The sequence below is a fragment of the Crassostrea angulata genome, chromosome 2 (assembly GCF_025612915.1).
Source record: "Crassostrea angulata isolate pt1a10 chromosome 2, ASM2561291v2, whole genome shotgun sequence".
NCBI classification, from domain to species: Eukaryota; Metazoa; Mollusca; class Bivalvia; order Ostreida; family Ostreidae; genus Magallana; species Magallana angulata.
The window spans coordinates 8,219,793-8,245,500 of record NC_069112.1 but is presented as its reverse complement, the minus strand read 5'-3'; the positions used below and the strand labels follow the sequence as shown (position 1 = coordinate 8,245,500).

The window sequence follows — 25,708 nt, the reverse complement described above, 5'->3', positions numbered from 1 at the left end:
ACTTGGTTTTATTTAAAATCTGAAGACAATAAATTTTGCTAATTGGTATAAAAGTCAGAGAAGCTTTTGAAAACATACGTTGTTCTAGGCTTAGAAATACAATTTCTGTTTCCTAAGCAGTTATGAATTTACTCAAAATGGTGGGCTGTTAGATTTACTTTTAATTGACCTGTATGCTTCATGTTGGAAAAAAATAGGTGTCACATGTTGGATTTTGAAAAGATATATAAAAGTTAGCAAAGATATGGATTTTTTGTTGCATAAGAAAGGACTTTGTTTTGTGAACACATGGAAAGTGATTATGTATATAAAGATTGAGTATTTTCGTAACCAGTACTGTAACAAAATCCTAAACCCTAATTAAGTTTGTTGGAGGTAATAAAGGATTGGGTTAGGAAGTATTACCAGAAACATGGGTACATGTAAGCAAATAAGTTTGTAATTGTATTTTGTCCACAAAAATAAGGGTCTACTTTTATCTCTACACATTGTACTCAGACATATTTTTATTTCATTTTTGAGTGTGTTATTTGATCATGTTCTGGTGTTTTTTTTATTGAACTTTCACATATTCACATACCATAGTATAAGTATTGGACATAAACACACACACACACACACACACACACACACACACACACACACACACACACACATATATATATATATATATATATATATATATATATATATATATATATATATATATATATATATAATCTGTTTGATAGATATAATCATATATTTTGACATAAAGTATATATGTACATATATGTATTACTTCTCAGAAACAGGAACATTAAGGAGAGAATATAGATGGTGATGAATGTTCCAAACGTTGAAATATATCTTCCCAATAAATATCAAACAAATGATAATTACAGTTTTTCGGAAGCAAACGTTTTTCAATTAACAGTCTTCTGGTTATAGATTTCTTAATGTTTTCTACATTTAGCCTTGATGTTTTCATTTTAGTTTGCAGAATACATTGTTTTGTGAAAAGAATGATTTAATTTTCCAACCTATGAATATCTCTATTATCAAATTTTTGAAAAAGGATTGAATATTTGTCAAAACAAAAATATGTTCTATTGTCTCGGGTGGCCGTTGACAAAAGTAACACAATGGAGAATTTACAATCCCTACTATGTAAATGATAATTGATTTGCAAGATCCTATGTAATAGTTGATATTGAAGCCACAGTAATTTTGAATCCTTTGTGCACTTAAAGGGCAGACTATAAATTTCCCTCCATTGTTTTTGAGTTAATTTGAATTCTGACATCCATTTTTTCTGATTTTGGATAAGTTCTTTTCTTTAATATCAAGAGATTGTACATGTCACTACAATCCTTCTTAGATCTACAAAATATTTCTACTGTATTTGGGTAACCAATATTACAATTCTTAGTGAACGGAATATTTAATACTTTCACATAACTTTGTAATGCTTGTGTTAGACCGAGATATTTAACAACATTTGTTTTTAAGTTGAATCTCTTTTTCAACTGATTATAACTAAAAATCTGATTGTCATATTCATACATATCCCCTATATATATAAAACCTAAGTTAAATAAATCCTTAAAGAAAACTGATTTATTTTCGATTTTAATATCTGGATTATACTATATGTGTTCATTAAAAAGTCTATGACAATTTCCTTTTTGCATATCAATAAATGTTCTCCAACATTGCACCACATCTTTCCAAAATCTATTGTATGAATTTTTCATAATCATATTAGTAAAATCAATACCAAAGGACTAAGTGCGGTTTTATGCAATTTTTGCCCCCCAAAATCAAAGTTTTAGAAAGAGCTTTAAAATAAGATTAAAGATAGTTAAAATCATATTGGAAATAAAGGTGTAAAAGGTTATCACCACAGTGACGTCATAACGTAGAAATGACGTCATGAGTATTGCATTATTTTGATAAATTGATGTTTTGTAGCAAAATATGGGTGTTTTCCGATGGTTTTTCGACTGGGAAACATCGAGCGCAGGCTTGCTCAAGTACCATTTTTTAGTATAATATGTATAACTATCTTAAGTAAAACATATGTTAAAATTGCACTTGAGCAGACCTGCGCTCTATACTTCCGAATGCAAAATATAGAGCAAAAATGAGAATATCTTCATTTGTTTGCAACTTTGCGGGAATTATGTCATTTAGATGACGTCATAGATAAAAAGCGAGTGAGCAATAATGACTAAAATCAAGATTAAAGTTATAGGCATCCTCTTTACAATGATTTGTGAAGATTTCATTCTTATACGATACTATTTAAAAATTGGTTGAAATCGGGGGCAGATATTTGACCAAACCGCACATAGTCCTTTCATCAATGTTTGCATATTATGTCCAAAATTAGCTTTAAACAAGTTTGTCCATTTTGAATTTGAAAATATAAGCCTTCTAATCCAACTTGATTTAAGTGCTATCATAAAGTTTTCGAAATCTATCATTTTTAATCCGGCATTCTTATATCCTTGAATAAGAGTGCTTCTTATAATTTTGTCTGGCTTTTCATTCCAAATAAATTTGAAAAGTTTTCTTTCAAAACTTCTAATAAATTCTAATGTTGGGTTTGGTAGTGTTAAAATTTGGACTATAAGTGTTTTAATAACTGTTATTTTGCCTATCGGTGAAAGATTTCTAGAAAACTCTATCTGGTTAACAGTTTATTAATATTTTACATTACTGATATATAATTTATATCTATCATATCTTCCAGATTTACTGAAGAACTTATACTCAAAAGATTAAACCTTGTGTGAAATTCAGTAAATTTTCATCTAGAGTGATAATAAACTGCTTTTGAGAATTTTTTACTTTCTATCCATATTATTTTTGTTTTACTAAAGTTTATCTTTAGTCCAGACACATTTGCATATAAGTCTAGTGTTTGGAGAATTCCATCAAGAGATTTTGGAGAGCCGTCTGTGATTAATGAAGTGTCATCTGCATACTGCGATATTTTTTATTCTTCCCTATCTATACTTATGCCCCTTATAATTTATCATTTCAAATTAAGATACCAAGAATTTCAGCACAAAGTATAAATAAATATGGAGAAATGGGATCCCCTTTGTCTACATCCTCTCTCTGATTGGAAATATTCAGATATTATGCCATTTTGTATAATGCATGAAGTTATATTAATGTAGAAAACATCTATCCATTTTTTATTGATTTACCAAAATTCAAATACTCAAAAATTTCAAAAATAAATCAAATGAGTCAAATGCTTTTTCAAAATCAATAAGCATAATTAGACCTGGTATTTGTTTACGTTCAGTGTAGTCCATGATATCATATACAAGTCTGATACTTCCCCCTATAAACCTACTCTTATCAAAGCCTATTCAGTTGACTGAATGGCAGGGATTCATACTGTGAATATAATATCATGCCATTTTAATTTATGCAATGATTATAATTTGTGAATGAAATTTGATTAAAAGAATAATTAATTTTCATAATCAGTTTAGGCTGAAACAATTTTTTTTTCTACTCCTTGATTTTGTTATATTCAAATGGAATTTGATCTTTCTTTTAATAATTTTTAAAGATCGTTGTTTTTCGCAGTACTTTTGAGTTGTCTATTATTTATTCTTTGCTGATCAAATCTTAAGGATTACGGTTACTCAGGAGCGAAAAAAAACACCACTAATAGGAACGAAAAACTACTTATTGTTCATTGTAGCCCCACTTTTGTGGTGCTATTTTTCACTTTCAAATAACTAGGTCAATGACCTACTTTTTCTGCTAGTGACCTCTAAATGTTTTTTGAAAAAATTGTCAAAATTTGTCAAAATTGTCCACCATTTTCAAGGTTTTCTTTATTTTTTAATTATTAAAAGTAATAAAACAATTTGTAGATTGGGAAATGATAAAATACGAATAGCTTTACTAATTTTATATTTGAATGAATCGTTTTAAGCTGATATCTTAAGTTTAATTTAGTCCGAATTTCCTCTATCAATTTCTAAAATTGTACCCATTTTTGATCGAGTTTTACAAAAAATTGACTAATAGACGCTCCAAACCATTGATTGCCTAAAACTGTTTTTATTGTCTGTATTATGTTGTCATAAACATTAGATGAAGTCAATGATCAAAATTTCAAGATATTTTATTTTGAATCGATTTTATGTATTTTAAAGATTTTTCCAATCGCGTGCCAGCCAGTGATATAAATTTATAGACGAGTAAATACAACCATAAAATATGTAAAATGATATGAAAAAGCACATAAAAACTTAACTTTTGCAATTACACTGCAACAAAAAGATTTTAAGAGAAAATAAGAAAATGAAAAAATTAGTCCGAATTTCCTCTGTTTCAATTTTAATCTACCTTTGTCGGAGCGTATCCTCCTCAAATAAACTAATCATGGATATCAATTTTGATATTTGTTAATAACGTTGTTATTTTGTGTTTTTAAAACAACTTTGGAGTTCAGATTTTGAACTTTGTAAAAATATTTTTTTAAATCTCAAACCCTGAGTAAACGTAATCCTTAAAAAAGAAAAAACCAAAACGATGTGTTTATATACTGGCATTCTGATTATCTGCTACATCTTAAAGAATCAAAATTCACAGTTTATCCCCATGATCATAATTATTGGTTCCCAATTCAGATGGACAATGAATGATTTCTTTTTTACCAGCAACACCTATTGTTACAAATAGTACACAAAGATATAATTTATGTTATAGTAAGATCATATGAAGAGAAGTCTTTGTCGTGAAAAATGGGCCGACCGAAGCAAAGCGTAGCACATTCTTCATGACGAAGATTTCTTTTCATACGATATAACTTTCTTACAACAGAACCAAAGCCAATGAATTCAAGGATTTGAGGAAAATACACCGCCCCTATTGTGTCCAAATATTGCAGTGCTTTAAATAACATGTGTTTTACGAACATTTGATAAAATACTGTTTTGTTTAAATACAGATAATGGAAAGTAGGAAGCTAAAGTCACAGTACTTTAAAACTAACGAGTTATACAAAATAATTTTTTTTCTTTATCTTGAAAACCTTACACCACATGATATAGTTCCTTAAAAATCTCTGTAAATATTCAATTTTCTTTTAACCATTTTATTAAAAAATGTTTACATATTTTTATTAGGCTTTGTAAATTATAGATATACTAGTTAAACTTGTAATGATCCATAATTTCTTGACAAGAGGGGACATAAGATGAAATTTTCCAAACCAGAGGAACATACGTTTTTAAAAGTTTATGCACATGTATATAATTTATCAGTGGTGCACTTTTACACAATATTAAGACCAACCTTTAAACATGTTCATCTTCTGAATCTGATAAGTATCAGGACATGCACTCAATTAAAGATATTCTACATTTTACTTAACTTTACACCCATTTCTAAACTACACAATTCCTTAAAAGTATGTTTAAATAAGTCATTGTAAATGGTGTTACCTTTGTTTTAAAAAAGAGTTTAAGTTTAAATTGACATTGATTGTAACCTAACAACAAAACTTTATGATAAACGCGATGACTTCAATTTTTCTATAGTCAACTTTCCTTACTTGTGTAGCAATATACCTTCATCACCTGCATATGGTGTTTTTGTTTGTCAGTTAATCCATATACAAGGGCATGCTCTTCGTATGAACAATGTCAAAAGTGAGGCAAACTACTGACAAACAAGTTGATAAAAGAGGACTATCAACAGTCTCGTTTGAAGTCATCTTCTTGTAAGTTCTATAGTCGATACAACGACCTTGCCAGCAAACTAATAAACTAGTTGTCTACGGACCTTTCCGGAGTTCTTTTCCCGATTACGACAAAGAGCAAATGGCAGGTGTGACCGGTCAGGAGAAGATGCTCACTCCTCCATGACACCTGATCCTACCTCTATCTTTTTAGAGGTCCGTGTTGCTCTGCCTTGAATTTGTATTTCGATTTTATGGATTTTTGATATGGTTGACAGTTTGTTATTGTCATTTATTTTTTCATTTAAGCCTACCCTCAATAATGTTCAAAAATTGTATTTATTTAACTGCAGACTCGTACATGTCAGATAAATGTTTGTGATACCACCATTGATAATGTCCTTCAGAATTGCGTTCATTAAACTGTATCATACTTCTTGAAGCGGCATGGTCACGATTTTCTTCAAGTTCTATTTTTCTTTTTTTTATTATTTTCAATGCTTTAAAAATGCATTTCTAATGATTAAATGAAAGTTGACAGGCTGTCTTTAAGTTTTGAGCAAGATATAGAGGTCACAAATCTGTGTCGTGTAAACAAGGCCCGTGCCCTGTTTTTGTTTACATAGGCTCAATATACCAATTAAAAACCTGTTTCAAGCTGATTTTCTTTATATTCTTATTCATTTTAAACATACATAAAGAGTTCCTAACGTTTAACACATTCGTTATATGTCCAAATTTTAAATCTTCGCTTCAACATTCAAAATTTAAACAAAAGCTTTGTTTACATGTCAAAGAATTGAAAGCTCTCTAACTCGCTTATATCTCAACAAACAACACTCATATTTTGTTTACCTGTTAACAATGCCTAACTGAAGCATTTTAGCATTAAAAACAGAAAATTAATTCTTGACCAAAATCGTGACCATGCCCCTTTAAAAGCAATACACACATACGTTAGATTTTTTTCTACACTTACAAAACAGCTGATGATTTCTTCCATTAAATCCCCAGCGCCCCAGAAATATACGTAGTATTCGAAGACTTTAGCAATGTCATGTACGTAGTATTTGGTGCTTATACTTGTCAGTACAAAGGCGCTGTACATGATCAGCATTATGAAAAACAGAAACTAAAAAAGAATAATAAGCTATTTAGTAAACAAATACATTTTTTTTATATTTATCATAGAACAGTTAAAAGTTGCTATGCGTTTAACATGTAAAGTGTAAAATGATACGATAATTTTGTGTTACATTATTATGATTATGAGTAAAAAAATCTATACTATGTTTATCTTAAATATACAAAAAAAATAATTCTTACGTAATTGATGACGTATTTAGTCAGCGGGGCAGTAAGAAACTGTCTTGGCTTGGTGAATATTGACTAAAAATACAAGAAGTACATGCGCTATTTAATGTCCCAATTTTACTTTTTTCTTAATATGGAATATATATATTATTTTGTTGTAGAACATTTTAATACAAGTAATCTAAGAGCAAGTAAGTGTAAACTGAGACCGTTGATGCACTCCGATTTGGCATATATATCTAACTTCCATTTACGTATATGTCTGCAATGGAACAGTTACTATAACAACACATTATTTTATTTGCGTGTTAAAAGTTTTTTAATCAAATGAAAATGAGGGACCATTTAATCATCTGCTTATATGTTTCTTTTTACATGAAAATATACAAGAGTAAAACGTATGCTCATGTGTGAAGTTAGTTATTGCTCAAGATGTCAATTTTGACGTCGAATTGATTGCATTACACTTGCTTTTAGTTTGACGGCTGAGATATTTTATAAAGTAAATGTTCAATTATCTGCCTTTGTCAAGCATCAATATAAGTACATGTAAAATAGTCATGTTCAACTAAAGGTCACTGAGATATGAATTGGTTGACATGTTATCAAATCATCAAAGTTTAGGAATTGTTTTTGTTTTCTCGAATTCCTTTTTAAAGAAACCTACATCTTATTCATAACTATGAGAATCTCATAAATCGTGACATAGAATGCAGGTAAGCTATTGTTTATCAAATTAACTTAAATGTGAAATTCATCAATTAAACATTTATTAAATTTGTTAATGATATATTTTCTAAAAAAAAAAATCTGTATCTGTGTCATTTGCCTGTTTATGTTATAAAAACGATGAACCTTTTCATACATCATCTACATCATAAGCATAAACAATTTACTTGAAGTAGTTTTTTATCTTAAAAAAGAATAAATATATTTATTTTCTACACGATACATTTTATTTATTCAAACAAACGTTGCTAAAGATTTATGAAGTTATTTATTACAAACTCTAAAACGTGGAACTACATTGCACGGTTCGGTTCAGAACGCTTTTCGAACGGTACGGTTCGCTTTGTGAACGGTACGCTTTGCTAAAAAACAAGCTGCACGCTTTGTGGTTTGCGCGCTTTATTTATGAGGTAGGCATAGCTTGAACGCTTTGTTAGACATCATTTTGTTTAGTTTTTGCCTGATATACTTCAACAAGGTGTTAATTATGACAATCATTTTTTCTTTATTTATGTGATACATTACAAATGTATTTCAATCTAATTAAAATCGAAACTTCCATCCGTTCCTCTGTTTTGATACATTGCGTGAAAAGTATACTTATTGAAACCCGAAAAGCGGAGGATAGTTTTAACTTTGATTGGTCTGTTATTACAAGTATCTGATTTAGATAAATGAAATCATAACTATAGACTAAAAAAACTGTTCCATTTTATCCGATATATTTTTGCTATTTTAGCGATCTGTCGATAATTCTAACAAATCTTATTTTTTTTTATTTCTATACATATACTTGAATAAAAGTCCTTAAATATTTTTAATCCATTTAAAATTGCTATGACAAATTGTTAAGACTATATTTCGGTGTTTCTTTAGTTCCTTTATCGTTGTCTTGAATTTCGGCTAGTTGTTATTTTAACAAACATCTATCTATTTCTTTATTCATAATTCTTATGATCATTTTTATTGTGTACTACTGTAGTACTATGTAAAGTTACACGCAATCAATGATAAGATAGACAATCATTTCAGTTTCAAAATCTAGAAATCAACTGTTGTAAAGTTTTTGACACGTATTTTTTTTTTCATTTAAATAATGATTCTATATTTTTCTGCATTTATTTGTATACACAGATCCCACCTGTACATGTAACCCGTCATCGCTTCTCTTATCTGAAGCAAGAGTGCGTGTGTAGTCAAAATATGAATATTAGTTTTTGTTATTATCATTACTTTATTTTGTTAAACTATACATACACATGTAACATATTTCGTATGACATGTACAGACCTGGATACACACAAGTCAATAGCTTTTAATGGCGATAGTTATCATTTTGTCGGACAAGTGTCTGCTCTTCACTGTATGCATACGACTTAGCTGACGTTTAACAAATGCTGATTTTATTTCATTTACCTGTTTACTCACATACTTGTTGTTAACAGGACACGGAAAATACCCGGTAATCAACAAACAAATGTTAAAAGTGATAAATATATTTAGAAATTATCTGGTAACAAAAAGAAAATACAGCGAGGGAAAGAGACTCTGATTCCCCTTTGCATAGATAAAATATATAAAAAATTGGAAATTTAGTATAAAATAAAGTGCGAAAATATCTTTATAACCTACCAATAATTCTAATTACATCCATGTAATTATATTCACATAAAATAAATAAAATTATCTTGCACAATTTTAAAAGAATTCAAAGTTTTACAAAAAAGTGTGACGTCACAGAACACTGGATCTACTTTAAATAAAGATTAAGAAAACATTACACAAAAACGTTTTTAATCGATGATTTGATTTTCATTTAGCTATGTAGGAGGAGCCAAGAAGGACGCGGCGCATGGCGTGATCTGTACTGTTATACTTAAACTGATTGACAGGCAAAGCACGTGGAGTTCTGGAAAAAAATTACGTTCAAATGACCGTTTATAGAAACCTAAAGCAAAACAATAAAGTTCAGTGATCAAAAGTTAATTTAAGTATTGTAATCAACACACACGTTCTCTCTCTCTCTATCCTTCTCTCTCTCTATTCTGAGAATCACTTAAAGCTATGTAATCCATGTACACAATGTTTCAAACAATTCATATAAATAATCAAAATAGTATTACTACGAATTGTGTGAATATTAAGATTTTATAATGTTTAAGAAATCAGCGATTCAAGTATAGTTGAAAACCCAAGAAATGATTGAGGACTAAAAAAGAGTTTAAATTAAAACATTTTTGTAATTTTTTAAATAAAAATAACAGCGTTAATGTCAACCCTGCTAATGTTATTGTGATTTAAATTTTATACCACGTATTATTATTTGACCCTTTCAGTTTCGCAGTAAAAAGCATGCCTCGTGTTTTTAGTCTATATCTTAGAATCTAGTTACTTGTAATCAAATATAAAATATAAAGCTTTATTGATTTTAAACTTCATTATTGGTGGATGAAATGTGTTCTAGGAATAAATGTGACAATCCAAAAAAAATTTATCTGCTTTTGCAACAATTAAGATGCTTTGTAGAGATTCTCCTGAAGGGTTTATTTTCGATCCGCGCCTGACCTAGTAGTTGCATCAATAGTAAAAAAGAATTTACTATTTTGTGCAGAAGATTCCTTGAAAATGGATCGATATACTAAGCATTTAAGCAAGACAGACACCCATTATTTGTTTTAAACATGGTATTGCACACAACAAGCATCAAACATGGCTATGATTTTATTAAGCAACCCAATGTTTATATTTTCAACCACTCTACACGTGGTTGAACACGAACGATTAATGTGTCCCAAATATCATCGCTTTATTTAATTTAAATAACTCATAGATGATAAAATAAAACATACCTTTAAAAAGATTTTTATGTTTTAACATAAATCAAAGTAGAATATGATATGAAAAACTACCAGTATTTACGTTTTTGAGAACATTATTCCAATACATATACTCCGCTCTAAATTTCACAGGAACTGAACAAATCTTTGTGAAATATCGTGTACTTTTATTCGAGCACCTCTGGATTTATTATATACTTAGCAACGGTAAAACTAACATTACGAACACATTTGCAGGGGTGAATATTAGTATCTAATCCTGTATAAAACAATCTAGCAAAATATTGAACTTATCTGGTCAGCTATAATCTCCGTCCGTATTCATAAAAAACATTCGGTCATAAAGCCGTATATGGAAGTTGCACGCTTATAGCACGGTACGGAACGCTTTTTTGGCCGTTTTGAGGCGGGTCTTGCATAAATTATCTTGCAGGCTTTTTGCACGAAATGGTTCGTTTTATGAACGGTAAGGTTTGCTTTGTGAACGGTAAGGTACGGTTTTTGAACGGTACGTTTCGTTTTGTGAACGGTACGGTTCGTTTTTTGAACGGTACGGTTCGTTTTGTGAACGGTACGGTTCCTTTGAGAGCTGTAGTATCACGTTTCAGGGTCTATATATATATGTGAAACCTATCTCTTGGAATTGGTGGGTTTTTTTCAACTACGTAACTCATAACAAATGTTGTCAATAGTACAGTGAGAAGATACGCTGCTTTAGTTTGAAACCTAGCATTTGATAACAGATGCAGATGTCCCTGCGGCAACAGGCGTTGTCCAATATTTTGTAAGTGCGACCATTTTAGGGCTTTTAAAACTGTCAGTGTTGATGCTGTGCTTTCGAAAAAGGCATCTGGTGTCTGAACAGGAAAGCCACCGTTGGACAATGGGTTGTTCGATCTCGATTTCACTTCCATGCCTATTTAGTTTTTTCGGCTTTTAAAGACAGAAATTTATGTATTATTCCTCATTTAACAAATTGTTAAACGAGCTTATGAAATTATTCAGGATTTAGTATATAAGTATTATAAATTGTGTAAATTTATTTACGTTCACGAACGGTCCAATGTCAGGTGGTAAGTTGTTGTACCAATGTTTGTTCATGTTCTTTTGGGAGCACGTGTGCGCAACTATATCGTACATAAAGTTCTCGTGAGCAAAGGCAAGGGGACTGGAATGTATTCCCCATACATATGCCTCATCATCCATCAGATCAATGGCATGAGTTGTGTTTTCCTTGTACATGCTTTTCATTAAGGCAATGCAACGCTGTTCAAACAACCTGAAAAAAGGTTCATATTTTAAATGATAAAATACAGTATGCAATATACATAATAAAAATGGTAGTTCTCTTTTGTCCTATTCTATTATATCCTGGATCCTGTAGCCAACCAAATAAAAGTATAAACTTCAGAGGGTTTTTGCAAAACAAAAATGAATGTTAAAACTTATTCACAAAATCAATTTTAATTTTAATTCTTATTTCTGAAAATGGATAGTATGTGATAGGATACGACATGATCGAGCCTATTTATTGGGATGCAGGATACTTTTTTTGTCTTAAAAACCTGTATGTATATGATGTGCTTTTAGAATTTAAATCGATGAACACTTAATTCCTTGAATCCAAAAAAAAATTCAATTTCACGAAAATTCATATTCAATTAATATTGATTAAACTATACTATACTTTGAATGTTCCTCCAGATCATTAGATAAGACATGTTCCTTGACATTGTTTGCTTTCTTTGATAGCTTTTTGAGAATTGCCGAACACACCAATCCTGTCACTGCAAGTATTTAAACCTTTCTAAATCAAGCAACTAAATTGATTATACACACAACAATACGGTCACTAAAACAGAAAAATAATCTAAACATATTTTACGCAATGTTTATAAGTAATGACTAGTTGTATCAAACATTCACCAGCAGTTCGATTATCAAGTTTAAATAATATACAGCAATTTGATAAATGGTATGCTTACAGAGATGGTTTTCACTCCTAAGCCAACAAATTTCAGCCAATTCCTTTCTGTTGGCAAAAATAGCCCAGAGTAAGATATCTGAAATAGTTGTTTTATCTTTTCCTGAAAAATAGAAATAGACGTATATGTAGCACTGACGTCACAGGAACACGATATTGAGGTTTTTGTTTACCCTACACTATTATGTGAATTTTCTAAAGCTTCTTTGTTTGTTTTTGATGTCAGGTAATAAAGAACTTTTCTGGTATCACTCAAAAATATGTTTATTAGAAATGAGTTTTTATCAGCATTATTCAATGATTTAATAAATGAACATAATGGTTTTACACTTAATTTATGAGATTATTAAAGGGAAAAAATGTAAAGAAAGAATAGCAGTGTCTGGTGTATTATCTTTCTTATCAAGAGGTTTTGTAACTTTGTGTAATTGGAGACTAAACTCTGAAGGTGACTTAAACTTGTGCGTGGTGATAGTCAATACCAAAAATTAGTTTATAGTTCCAACGTCGGATGCTTGCTTAAAGCTTCCCAATTTATTTTAAAGGGATTTGTAGAAAACAACTTATACGTATTTTATGTGATATGACATGTAATTAACTCTGAGTTAATGATATGCATTTCTTTTGATTAGTCTAAAGGAATATATCGTACAAGTAAATTATATTTATACAGTTAATTATAAAAGCTTGTTGTCTTTACATTGACGCCGCTGTTGTTTATATTTAAGATACTTTTATTATGCAATATGATCAATAATTAATATCAGATAATCTACAGTTTAAAAGTTTCTTATTATGCTTATTACTATTTATAAACTAATGATTTGGAAATTATCCAATCTTTGTGTAAACTAATGAATGAAGAGATTTTCATGCAGGTAAACAAGGTTAACCCAATAAATATTCTTATATCTTGCGTGTCACCAAATTTCTCTATCAGTCGACCTCATAAAATAAAGGTTTGCCTAACTTCAAGGTTGTGGCGATATTTTTTGACAATTACTTAAATGAACAAAATATCTCTCTTAACCTCGAGTGAAAAATTGGAAAAAAATTACCTACCGAAGAATAATTCATAAACCAATTTTTTTCATTCAAAATCATCAAGTACTTGTGCGAATGCAATTGGTATAAACTATTTGCTGTGATGGAATACGCGCGGAGTACACATGACGTCATAAAAATGCATTGCGCTTTTTTTCCGATATTGCTGTAAATCAACCGTACAAGAATGAAAAGAAATGTACCCGGTTAAAGTATGTTTGGGAGTTCATTTTAGTCGGCTCTCCTAAGCACTTACTCGGACAAACCGAAAGTGAAACAGTGTTTGGACCTAAGCACAAATCAATACCGCTGACAACACTTAATTCCTGAAAATAATCGATAAATTCGATGCAATGTATTGTGAAGCATTGTTTTTCAAGAAAAATTATTGATTAATACCATGAAAATAGTAAGATTTTAAATGGTACAAACAGTTAAGACATTTTTTGAAGTCGTATGCGTGTATTCATACGCTAGACTTTAATGTACTAGTCTTGTTCAGTCTCGCCTGGATCCATACAATTTCTCAGAAATATTTCGATTACAGATACATGTACTACTTGCCATGCAAAATCACATATCGCTGATTTTAAAGAAAATGATAATCGACTAAATAAACTCCCGTCAGTACTTCAGTCCTTTTTTTTAAACTACACGTAGCCTCAACTTAGCTACATAAATCTTGAAATAGGAAGAAACAAACAATATCTGATCTTTGAAGTGGGTATTGCTTACTATTAACTATGTATTAGTTAGTGTTTTTTTTTCTGGATAATGCTTTTACTATAGCTAAGAACGCTTTTCCAAAATGTTCTTTGAATAGTTTCTATATTGTAAACGACACTCCACAATAATACAATGCTTTCTTTGAGGAATACAAAACAAAACAAGAAATGTATTTAATGTTATTTCTTCTGAAGTTCTGTGCTCTCCGACAATTGGTATGATAAAATAACATACATGGTAGCCATATGAGAAATGTATGTCAATTTACCTCGAGACTCCATATATTTTTAAAGAGAATAATCATCACATTGAAAAAAAAAACCAGACAACTTACGTTCATTTGGTTTGAATAAATGAATAATATCTAAAGAAACAAATAGTTAGGTACCTTCTTCGAAAAATTGACATATGGTGAAGCAAAATATGATCGTTTTCAAAGTCTTCAAGAAAAAATAACTTTAAACTTGGAGTCAGCAAACGATAAATTTTTCAATGGAAATTTGTCCTTAACTTACATATTAGCGAGCGCAGCTGCGCGCCGGCGAGCGAAGCGAGCTCTAATAACCAGTGTGCGCGGGAAAAAGAACGAGCTAAAACTACAGTTCATCAAACAAATTGTTTTGTCTACGTCCCATAATGCTCTCTAATATTTTCAGCCGTGGTGCTTTGCCAAAAATGGCCGACTTTTAACTCGTAATTTACGGTGACTTAAAGTTTGAAAACACGTTTTGAGTACCGCATATGCTTTGGCGAGACTCAAAAGACTTGTTACATGCTTCCATACCTCTGTATTGAGTCGAGAAACGTAAACAAAGACGAACAAAATCATGGATGACGTCACAGTGCACTCGCGCTATATTTCCCGCGATAAATTTAGAGGTGGATCAAACATCTGTAATGCGTGAACTAGCTATTTCAGTATAGACTGCGATACCTGCCTCATTGACATATGATTTGTTTCTATTTTTTTTTAATATAGAGATTTTATGTATATACATTAGCAAGAGCCATACTTTACTGTTATATCGATCCATTTTAAGCTAATTGAGTATGCATGGGTAGGGAGGAAATAAACAATATGACATTTTGAACTTAACAAAAAGGAATAAAATGAAAAAAAAAACAGTTAAAAAACTTATGTAGATATTGCATATATAGAGAGACCATTAAATTTAAAAGTGGGAAATTACACACCTACAAACAGGTACCGGCCCTCTCTCTCTCTCTCTCTCTCTCTCTCTCTCTCTCTCTCTCTCTCTCTCTCTCTCTCTCTCTCTCTCTCTTTGGGAAGGGGGTTGCGCTGTATGTATCATAACCATGAAAATTAGTACCTTTGGCATACTTATTGTAGAGCAATACTCTCTCAAAAATTCTTTGACGTTCGTGATACCTAAATAAAACTAAGCTGACAATGATGCAAGGTATGTGTAATTCTTGCTGCGCTCGCCAGAACGGTAGCACCGTAAAACATATTAAAAAGAAACATGCAATTGACTTTAACTTTAAAGCACACACGGGGGCGGGGGGGGGGGGGGGGGGGGTTAGGTTAAGGTTCGGGGTTTTATAAAAATGAAAATTTATTTTCCAATGTTTTGGTTAAAAAAGATACTTAGTAATTGAAGCAGAATGTTAAACAAAACTCAAGTGCTTTGTCTTTACTTTTAATGATCTGTAAAGTACCTTATATTTTCATAAATCCAGACATGAAGAAAATAGTAAATACTTTACAGATCATTAAAAGTAAGCGACAAAGGTTTTCTTACAGATCATCCTTTTCCAGTAAAAACCCTATCTGACAAAAGGATCTACATCCATTTCAAAACCGAATGCGATTTAACAGTATATATAAATTCAATAAATCGTTGGAAGGTCATATGTTTAACACCCTTACTAAGATTAACTGTAGATTATAAGTAAACTCCTGGAACTCTTGACTGAAAAATATATGCTAATGAAAAATTGTAGATGTAAGGAGTATGAAAGCCATTGGCAAACAAATATGTGATAAGCTGTAGCACTGCATTATATATAGTTAAATTGTCTCTCTATTGTGTCTCATCTCAATCTTGTTTTGAACTGTGATGTCGTTTTTGTGTTTTATCCTTTTTTCCTCCCTCAAGTATCCCTGTAGAACAGGATCTGTCACATGATTATGGTTTACATTTTATATCCATATGTGAACAATGCCCCAATCCTTTCCCTCGCTCTCTCCCCTTAATCTTCTCTCTCTCTCTCTCTCTCTCTCTCTCTCTCTCTCTCTCTCTCTCTCCCAAAATTTTCTTTTCATTATATAACTGTATAATAAGGAATAATCATATACTTAGAAGCTTTTCAAGATGATTATATAAACATATGTACAAGATATGTCATGTATGTACATATATATGTTGTGAAAGTGAAAAACTCAATTTAAAAAAAATTATAATAATCAAACGGCATGCTATACATTTTACTTTCTCTTTAAACGTGGCCCCACATTTTTGTGCGGAGAACTATGTTCAGTCAACATCTGCTATTGTGCACCGAACTATAGCCTGGTCGTTGCCTACGCAATGAGTTCAGCTAAAATATAAATATTTCAATAAAGATCTAAAAATGTTATGCCTTAGTTTACAATATCCAAACAATACTCTGATCTTACTTGAAAGCAATTGAGTTCTGAATAACTCTCGGTAAACAACTGCAAAGAAATATTAGACGATATATGCTTGAATACTAACAATTAAAGAACCAACATTTGAACTTTGTTTTAGACCAGTTTGCTAAACCCCAAGGTACATTTTATTCTAAGAAATATCATAAATACTATGTGTCCAATAGTGCTTGTAAAACAAGTCTTATAGAGAATTAAAGACAAGTATTCCTTTTAAAGGAATGATCGGCAATAATGATATATTGATAGCTAGAGGCAATCAACATTATCAACATTATCAGTTTGATGTAAAATAATTAAAACAGTACTGTTTTTTACAAAATAAAGAATATTTTGAATCGATTTGTACACTATAAACCGTCAACACATTTAGTTTTAAAATAAATTTGGGGAAAGCCGTTCGTAAACTCCTTGTCTAGTTTTATATTTTTAACGTAATTATAAAATGTTAATGTATCTTCTTCTTCAGAATACTGAGTAGGGCTCTTCAAAAAGCATTAACACGTATACAAAGAAAAAGTTGAATTAAAATAATTTAATGCGACTGAAAAACATTGAATGCCATCATAACTTGCCGTTGAGGTCGCATTATAACGTAACCTTGGTAATAAATCAAGCCGTCTTCCTTGCGACTATTATGGAACATCAATAGATCGAGGTCAGTTCATTGAGCACCTTCTTATGATTAAGGTCAGTTTATCGAGGCCAACTGCATTACTGAATGAATTGTTCGATCGAAATTCTTACGCGTGAGACAAAATGTGCATTCTTGAATTAACAGGTTGAGCTGTTTTTTATGTATGTTTGCATCTCTTAAGGTACGCAGCTAGGTTAAGGCCTCCCATAGATTTCACCTCATGAATATCACGTGACATTTCATGACGTTAGCTCCGCCCATTATTCATGTTTTCATCTTTTTCCTACTTTCGATATAGTAAAGCGATCGCTGTAAAAATTTATCGATTGACTGCTTTAAATAATCATTTTGAATTTTATTTTAAAGAATATTGTATCGAAAATATGTGACTGAAGGTGTTTATTTCTGAAAATTACATTGTCGCTTGCTTACCATCCGCGTCAATACAGCGCTTTCACTCGCCTTGTTTTGGTTGCGAGCAGCTGACAGCGGTGTGTCAACATTTTCATACGATGCATGGCCTGCAAGACGCCGAGAGTGGAAAATGCAGCTCAACCATCGTTTGAGAGATAATAAAGGTATTTTTAATACAGAATAGGTAGTGTTGACCTTTTCTTTTCAAATCATTTGCTCTTTTCAGTCCATGCAGTGTACATGTACGTTACACACGTGTTGTTTTGCACATCATCGCTGTTTTGAATTATTATTTCTTATTAGGCTATTATTTTGTGTATTGAACTACACAACATACACTGTAAACATTGCACTTGAAATAGGTGGGGTTCCCAGGGTACACAATTATAGAATTCATTAGGACCTATAAAGTGCATATGCATGTTTGCATGGTGATTATACATATGTTTTGCACTTCAGTAAATTTTTGGATCTTAGATGATATAATTATACCCCCGCTCCGAAGGAGAGGGGGTATACTGTTTTACCCTTGTGTCTGTCTGTCTGTCTGTCCGTCCGTCCGTCTGTCTGTCTGTCCGTCCGTAACAAAAATTTCTGTCGCATTTATGCTTGAAATTTTAACACAGTGTTTGTTAAGGCATGCCATATCGTGAGATATATTTTTGAACCAATCGGACGCCAACTTCCTGTTAAATGACGACCTTGCTTATTTTTTGACCAAAATTTTCAAACAAATTTTCGTCGAAGAATTCTCAGCAACTGTTTATCGCAGATGCTTGAAATTTTATTTTTGTACCAATCGTCGTCAACTTCCTGTTAAATGACGACTTTGTTTATTTTTAGCTAAAATTTTCAAACGAATTTCCGTCAAAGATTTCTCAGCAACTATTTATCGCAGATGTTTGAAATTTTAACACACTATTTGTATAGGCATGCCATATTGTGGGGTATATTTTTGAATCAATCGGACGTCAAACTTCCTGTTAAATGAGTACTTTGTTAATTTTAGCCAAAATTTTCAAACAAATTTTACTCAAAGATCTCAGCAACTGTTTATCGCAGATGCTTGAAATTTTAACACACTATTTGTTCAGGCATGCTATATTGTGGGATAAATTTCTGTACCAATCGGATGCCAGCTTTCTGTTAAATGTCGACTTTGCTTATTTTGCATATTCACATCAGAGCGGGGGTATTACTAGGGAGCATTGGCTCACAGATATCTTGTTCATTTTGCTGGTATAGTTTACAGTAGATATCTGTAAAACTGTTTTGAATTCTTATTTTTTATCATGCTATATATACATACTGTATGTACATGTGTGTTTTAGTTCCGGTTTGTATTGAACACCATAATACAAGTAGGTTAGCATACACTGTATAAACATGTGGGGTCCCATGGTACACAAGTGTAGAATGATGTAATCATCAAGTGCATGTATGCATCATGATTTCTTTACTTTATTTTAATAAAACAATACTGTATCATATTGCCATCCACAGCTTCATTTATGAATTCAAATGTTCAGAAAGATTTGTACTACATATTCAATTTGTATGTGCTGCATTAAAAATATATGATTAATATATTTGATGTGTTAGATATGTGCAGTTATGCTTCATAATAATCTGATAATAAACCCCAACCAGTAAAATCTAACATATGTGGTGGTCAGACTCGGCCGCTTGAGACCAGGTTGCATAGTGGCTAGATAATATTCGAGAGGCACAAGCTTTAAACTGACCTGGTTTGTTATTATTATTCACTACCTTATCCACATGTATATGCATACAATAACATATACATTTCCTCAATAGCAGACTTTTTTAAAAAAAATTAACCAATGTAAATTAAACTTATATGCTATTCTAGAATTCATTTATGTATTTTTCTTAAAAGAAGATTTTAAATTTTTAAATTGAAAAGAACTTAATATATATATTACCCTAAGGTCAGAATTTTTGGGTATTTATATTCCCTGATATTAATAATACAGTCTTTTCTGGATTTTTTTTTAACAGAATCATTGTTATTTGTTTTGAGTTATGGTTTATACATATTGATTCACTTCTCGGTAAAGTGTTCATGCATAGCACATGTACATTGTGTACAAACAATTTTGAGATAACAAATACATGTGTATGTTGGATTAATTGTTACTGTGCTCAGATACATCAGCTTATGTGTGACATTATGGACAATTCATTGATAGAAAAAAAATGAAACTAATGGAATTATAATGTCAAAGATTATTTCGAGAAGAGATATATAGTACTGTATATCAAAAGAAATTAAATATTTACTACATGTATCAAGCTTTGAGTAAAGCAGACTCTCTCTCTCTCTCTCTCTCTCTCTCTCTCTCTCTCTCTCAATTTGATATGTGTTAATAGTTTAGACCTAAGCTATTTGGTTTGGTTTTTGTACTGCCATCTTGTCATATGCATAGATCCAGAATTTTTTTTCCAGGAAGGGGAGGGGGGGGGAGGAGGTCCGAGGGTAATTGTTTTTTTTCATGTGGTCTGAGGCATATTTGCGATAATTTTACAATGTAAAATCTTCCTCCCTTCTCGATCCGCGCATGTTTTCATACATATGACACTGCATGGTCAGTGTATTTTTTTGGTAACACATATTCATGTATTTGCTATGCATATGTTCCCCCAGCTACCGGTAATTGATTTTTTTTTTCCACCCAACATGGACTTCTGCTACCACCTGGCGACATGGGTTTTTCGGGTCGATTCTTGTGGTTTCAACTCTTGAGGTTACCCTGTCTTCCCTACCCACATATTCCCTGTGTTCTACAGACTATTTAATAAAAAAAATAACCTGATAATGCATAAACATGATGGATAAAAAGGTGCTCATCATCATGCTTTGGTGTATTTTGAATGTGTGAAGACATTATTAAAAACAAAATTTAAGCTGTTTAAAAAAATTACAATTGTGAGTTTTGAAATTTTGCTTTTTAATAAAAGTATAAATTGATGCCTTTATTTTGTATAATTAATTTGATATCATTTGCACTATTTTTTATATACAATTTTTTATGAAAATCTTGACAAATATGAGGTTCAGTGTGTCTCTAAAAGAATTCTGTATCTTTATATGATTAAAAATATTCTGATTTTATGGTAGAGATACTCTTATAGTTATAAGCAAGATTAACTTATATCGTGGCAGAGACACCATGCGCGGATCAAAAAAAAAATTCCAGGGGGTGGGGGGTGGGTGTGTCTGAAGGATGAAGGGGGGGGGATGGTCGTGCCCGAGGCATATTTGCGATGATTTTACTAGACGTATGTAAATTTAATAAATTTTCATTTTCCAGGGGGGTTGGGACTCCTCTTACCCCTCCTCTAGATCCGCGCATGGACACACTTGATAACAATATCAAATTACATATTTAATAAACAGGGGTAGATTGAAGCAGGTACGTAGCATAAGATGGGGGAGGGGGGGGGGTTCCCCCCCCCCTCCGCTTTTTATTGCTGAATTTTTTCTTTTTAAATTTACATATAAGAAATTAATATGCATGGAGTTGGCCCCCAACTATTTTGAGAGTATGTAAAGAAATATTGATATTTTTTCTTTGCTTGTCAAGGTTTTTTGGATAAGTCTGCCCCCCCCCCCCTTTCAAGGTTTTTTGGATGAGTCTGCCCCCCCCCCCCCCCTTTCAAAAACGATCCTTCGTACGCGTGGATCTGGCTTCTTATTTTTTTTCTTTAGCCTGTTATATATACACTTTAATTAGTTTAAAATTATAAGGAAGACATTTATAGAAAACCAGCACCCAGCCCAGACCTTAGATCCGCGCATGGGGTTATCTGATTCTGTTCTGGTGCATTGAGGAATCTATCACTCTATTCAGTTTTAACTGAACAAAAAATAATAAATTGGTAATATTCCTGTGTATTTTACGAATTGAAAGGTTTAAAAGGTTAATGAAATGTGCAGGTAAGGAATAACCAACGATTAACAATGTAAATCTTTAAATTTTCCGCGCTTCACAACACCAGATTATCTGCCCTTGATCCTGATCATCAGTGCGTTTGAAAATCGGCTAATTTGCATAAAATCATATACATCTGTCTAAAGTTCAACGATATCCCGTCAATTTTAAGGATTGTGTTTAACTTTTTTTATTTTCATCAAATACCAGTGATTGTAAAAAGTGCTGGGAGCAAGTTGTTGCTTGAAACGAAACATTTTTTTGACACGTGAATTAACTCGGTTATCGAAAATTTTTATTAAACTTGAACGATCAATGCTGGTACTGCTATAGTTGCTCCCAGCACTTTTTAGATTAAGCAATTAATTTTCTTTTAAGTGATATAAACAACAATTTAATATTTTATTCGTATATCGTCGAACTTTTGCAATAAATGAAGTCATATCTAGCTGCTCTATTTTTAGCGTATCACGTGATAAACAGCTGATGTGGTGGCTGTGTTCCGGTGAAAAATGTAGGGGAGATCGGTAGTAACATAATGATGTATAAACTTTATCATTGCCATATTTGGATGAGTTTGTATACTTTGTCTGGAATAAAGTTCGTTTTTAGTGTATTTATTTCATACGGTAATCCATGGGCGTCCTTAACCTAACTGCGTAAATGAATTGAAATAAAACTGAGTAAAATGTTATATAAATACTAAACTAAGATAGTTTTTATAAGAATTACTTCTGTAAGCGGAATGTGTGCGCACGTGAAAGCATTTGCCGGATGCCTCATATGGACACAACAGTGATCGGCCGAAGCCGATCACAATAAAAGTATTTAAAAAAAGTTTTAATCTGGTCCCTTTAAACAGTAAGTTAATTTTTATTATTATATGCAATTAATGTCAAAAAAAGTGTATTTTTTTAAAAATATTTTTGATACTTACTAGGGGGCGATCTCTTTTGTTCAGACTTCAAAAGACAGCAATTGTAATTTTCAGCCATACCTGTATATATGTATTGCAAGACAAAAAGATAATGTTTAGTTTCCGAGCATTGACGTTTTTTATTTGCAACATAAATGTTTCAAGTCCGCGATTTTGCAGTGATTCGTTAACCGTTACTATATTAAAACGGACACAGATAATACTATAGGGTTTTCAGAGTCATATATTGACTGTTACAGGCAATATATAGGGTTTATTAGATCTGACCCCTGGGGTCATTACCACCCCCCCCCCCCCCCAGAAACTGGAATTGACCATATATCTCAAAAATACTGTTAGAATCCTAACACAAAACCATAAATATTCTTGTTAAGGTTCACCAAATGGTATGTAGGTCATGCGCCCCTTGGGTGGTCATTACCCCCTCAAACAGGAAGTGCACAAATAACCTAAAAATGGTTAGGATTTCCACCTCTAGACCATATATATTCTTTTTATTGTGTCAATGGGCATCAAATGGTATGTAGGTCATGGACCCTGGGGGTGGTCCTGAACCCTATCAAACAGTAAGTGCACTAATATCTTAATAAACGGTTAAGAACCCCATCCTTTATCCATATGTATTATTGTTCCATGTGTTAAGGGGCATCAAATGTTATGTAGGTCATGGGCCCTGGGGATGGTCCTGACTCCCCTAAAACAGGAAGTGTCCGAAATTCTTAAAAACGGTTGGGATCCCGACCCCTAAACCATATATATTCATGTTTCTTTTGTTAAGGGGGATCGCATGGTATGTAGGTCATGGGCCCTAGGGGTGGTCCTGACCCCTTCAAACAGGAAGTGCACAAATAACTTGAAAACGGTTTATATGCCCACCCCTCAACCATATATAATCTTGTTTCTGGTGTCAAGGGGCATCAAATGGAATGTAGGTTATTGGCACCTTCGGTTGTTCTGAACCGCTCAATCAGGAAGTGCCCAAATATGTTGAAAACGGTTAATTTAAGATTCCCACCCCTTAACCATATATATTTTTGTTCCTTGGGTCATGTTCGTTCACCTGATGTATAATAAAGGACCCCTGGGGAACAACATGAAACTTCAGAAATAAAAATAATCAAGTTTTACATGATATCGTTCTCAAGAAAATGTGATGCTGTTGGATCTTGATCAACCAAAATTTTAATTCGTCTTCTTTTAGAGAGTGTGGGAGAAAAGAGATTTTTAAAAGATGTAAAATGTTGACTTGTTGCCCTGTCCATAGGGATGTTATGGAACAAGAGGAATGGCTTATACAATTTATATTTTTACAACCTCAAAGATGAAACATACTAATTTTGAAAAAAATGGTTTTATGAGAGTTTTTTCTTTAAATATATCATTTCTTAACATCAGATTCATGACGTACAACGACGGACGACGAAAAAGCCAATACTTGGGTCACTCAGTTGGCTAAGGTTCGGATCTAAACATTTTCTTAATGCATTAAGACCTTGTATATGACACAAAATGCAAAATGCGGTCTGAAATACATAAACAAAAAAAAACACAAACTTTTATCAAAAAAAACGTTTAACGTAAAAAAAAATCCATTAAAACTGGCAAAAAGATTTAAATTCGAATTTGAATGTCATATTATATTGACCCCTTGAATATAAGCACTGAGTAAAACGTATAAGAAGGAAAGCATATTTTTTTTCAGATATGTTAATTTTATACTTTTACCACATCGAATGCACTTTTCGTATCTCAAAATTGTGCGACACAAAGCTTCAGCCGCGTCTGCTACTTTAAAATCTTGCGAGCTGTTTCCTTCCTCTATATTTCCTGTTGTGCTCAAATCATTGGATAGTTGACACATTGTTTTGGTATGGTTTTCTGCCAATTGCTAGACAGTAAATCAAAAATATGGTTGTATCACTATAGTGGTATTTTGGTATAAATAAATAACTAACCAAAAAAGAATAGGCAATAAAGTGTTCCTGTAATCACCTTTAAAATCCACTCTATATGCAAACATGGGGGATCTTCACCACAACCGTTGCATGCGACAGTCTAAAAAAGAATATATATGTTTATGTAATTTTCTTTTATGCTGATCCCTTAACACGAGCATTACAAGGAAAAAACCCGCACACCTGTCTGTACAGTTCAGGCAAATCACTTCTCCTGAAATTCACACCTTTAGCCAACAAGACTCTCACGTAATCACATCGATTTGCTTTAAGTGCTTCCAGAAGCAAAGTCTATAATAAAATATAAATATACTGTAAATGAAGTTTTTCTTAACAATATCTAACAGATAAGGTTAAACAAACTATCTTTAAACTAACATTTTATAACTTTATAAGTTGTTTATAATACAAATACATAAAGGAATTTAAACTCACTGGTCCAAATTTTTCTAACTTTCTTGATTCTTGTAAAAGTTGGTACACAAAATAAAAATAGAGTGGGAGTGATGTAGGCGTAGAAAATTTTGGATTTAAGATGTGTGCTCTAGATTCCATGTTGAAGCCTTCAAATATTCTCTCCTCTGGTCTAACGGAATTTTTTTGCAAAAATTTCCAAGTTAATGAAAAGCCTTTGAGTGTAGGGTCATCATCGTGAACATGTGTGCTGCTTTTTCCTGATGAGCCATCTTTTGTTTCATAATTTTCTTTAACGAAATGATGGTTTTAATATCATTAGGAATTAATTATGTGATGGTTGAAGTTTAACGTCGCAAAAGTCAACAATTATATAGCGTCAAACATAAACATGTATATTGCGATTGTTT

The 25,708-nt window shown here is 31.9% G+C and overlaps 1 protein-coding gene across 1 annotated transcript in view; it reads right to left on the bottom strand.

Annotated features, from left to right (window-relative positions):
* LOC128171913 (transient receptor potential cation channel subfamily M member 2-like) overlaps nucleotides 1–25,708 on the bottom strand; it is an 89,431-nt gene that overhangs the window by 13,235 nt on the left and 50,488 nt on the right. The window contains exons 8-17 of the mRNA XM_052837686.1: nucleotides 25,320–25,588; nucleotides 25,068–25,175; nucleotides 24,922–24,984; nucleotides 24,655–24,817; nucleotides 22,930–22,989; nucleotides 12,564–12,665; nucleotides 12,266–12,365; nucleotides 11,626–11,857; nucleotides 7,025–7,087; nucleotides 6,678–6,830 (exon numbers count right to left, since the gene is read on the bottom strand). Coding sequence (XP_052693646.1) covers nucleotides 6,678–6,830; nucleotides 7,025–7,087; nucleotides 11,626–11,857; nucleotides 12,266–12,365; nucleotides 12,564–12,665; nucleotides 22,930–22,989; nucleotides 24,655–24,817; nucleotides 24,922–24,984; nucleotides 25,068–25,175; nucleotides 25,320–25,588 — 1,313 coding nt within the window. The remainder of the gene's footprint in view (nucleotides 1–6,677; nucleotides 6,831–7,024; nucleotides 7,088–11,625; nucleotides 11,858–12,265; nucleotides 12,366–12,563; nucleotides 12,666–22,929; nucleotides 22,990–24,654; nucleotides 24,818–24,921; nucleotides 24,985–25,067; nucleotides 25,176–25,319; nucleotides 25,589–25,708) is intronic.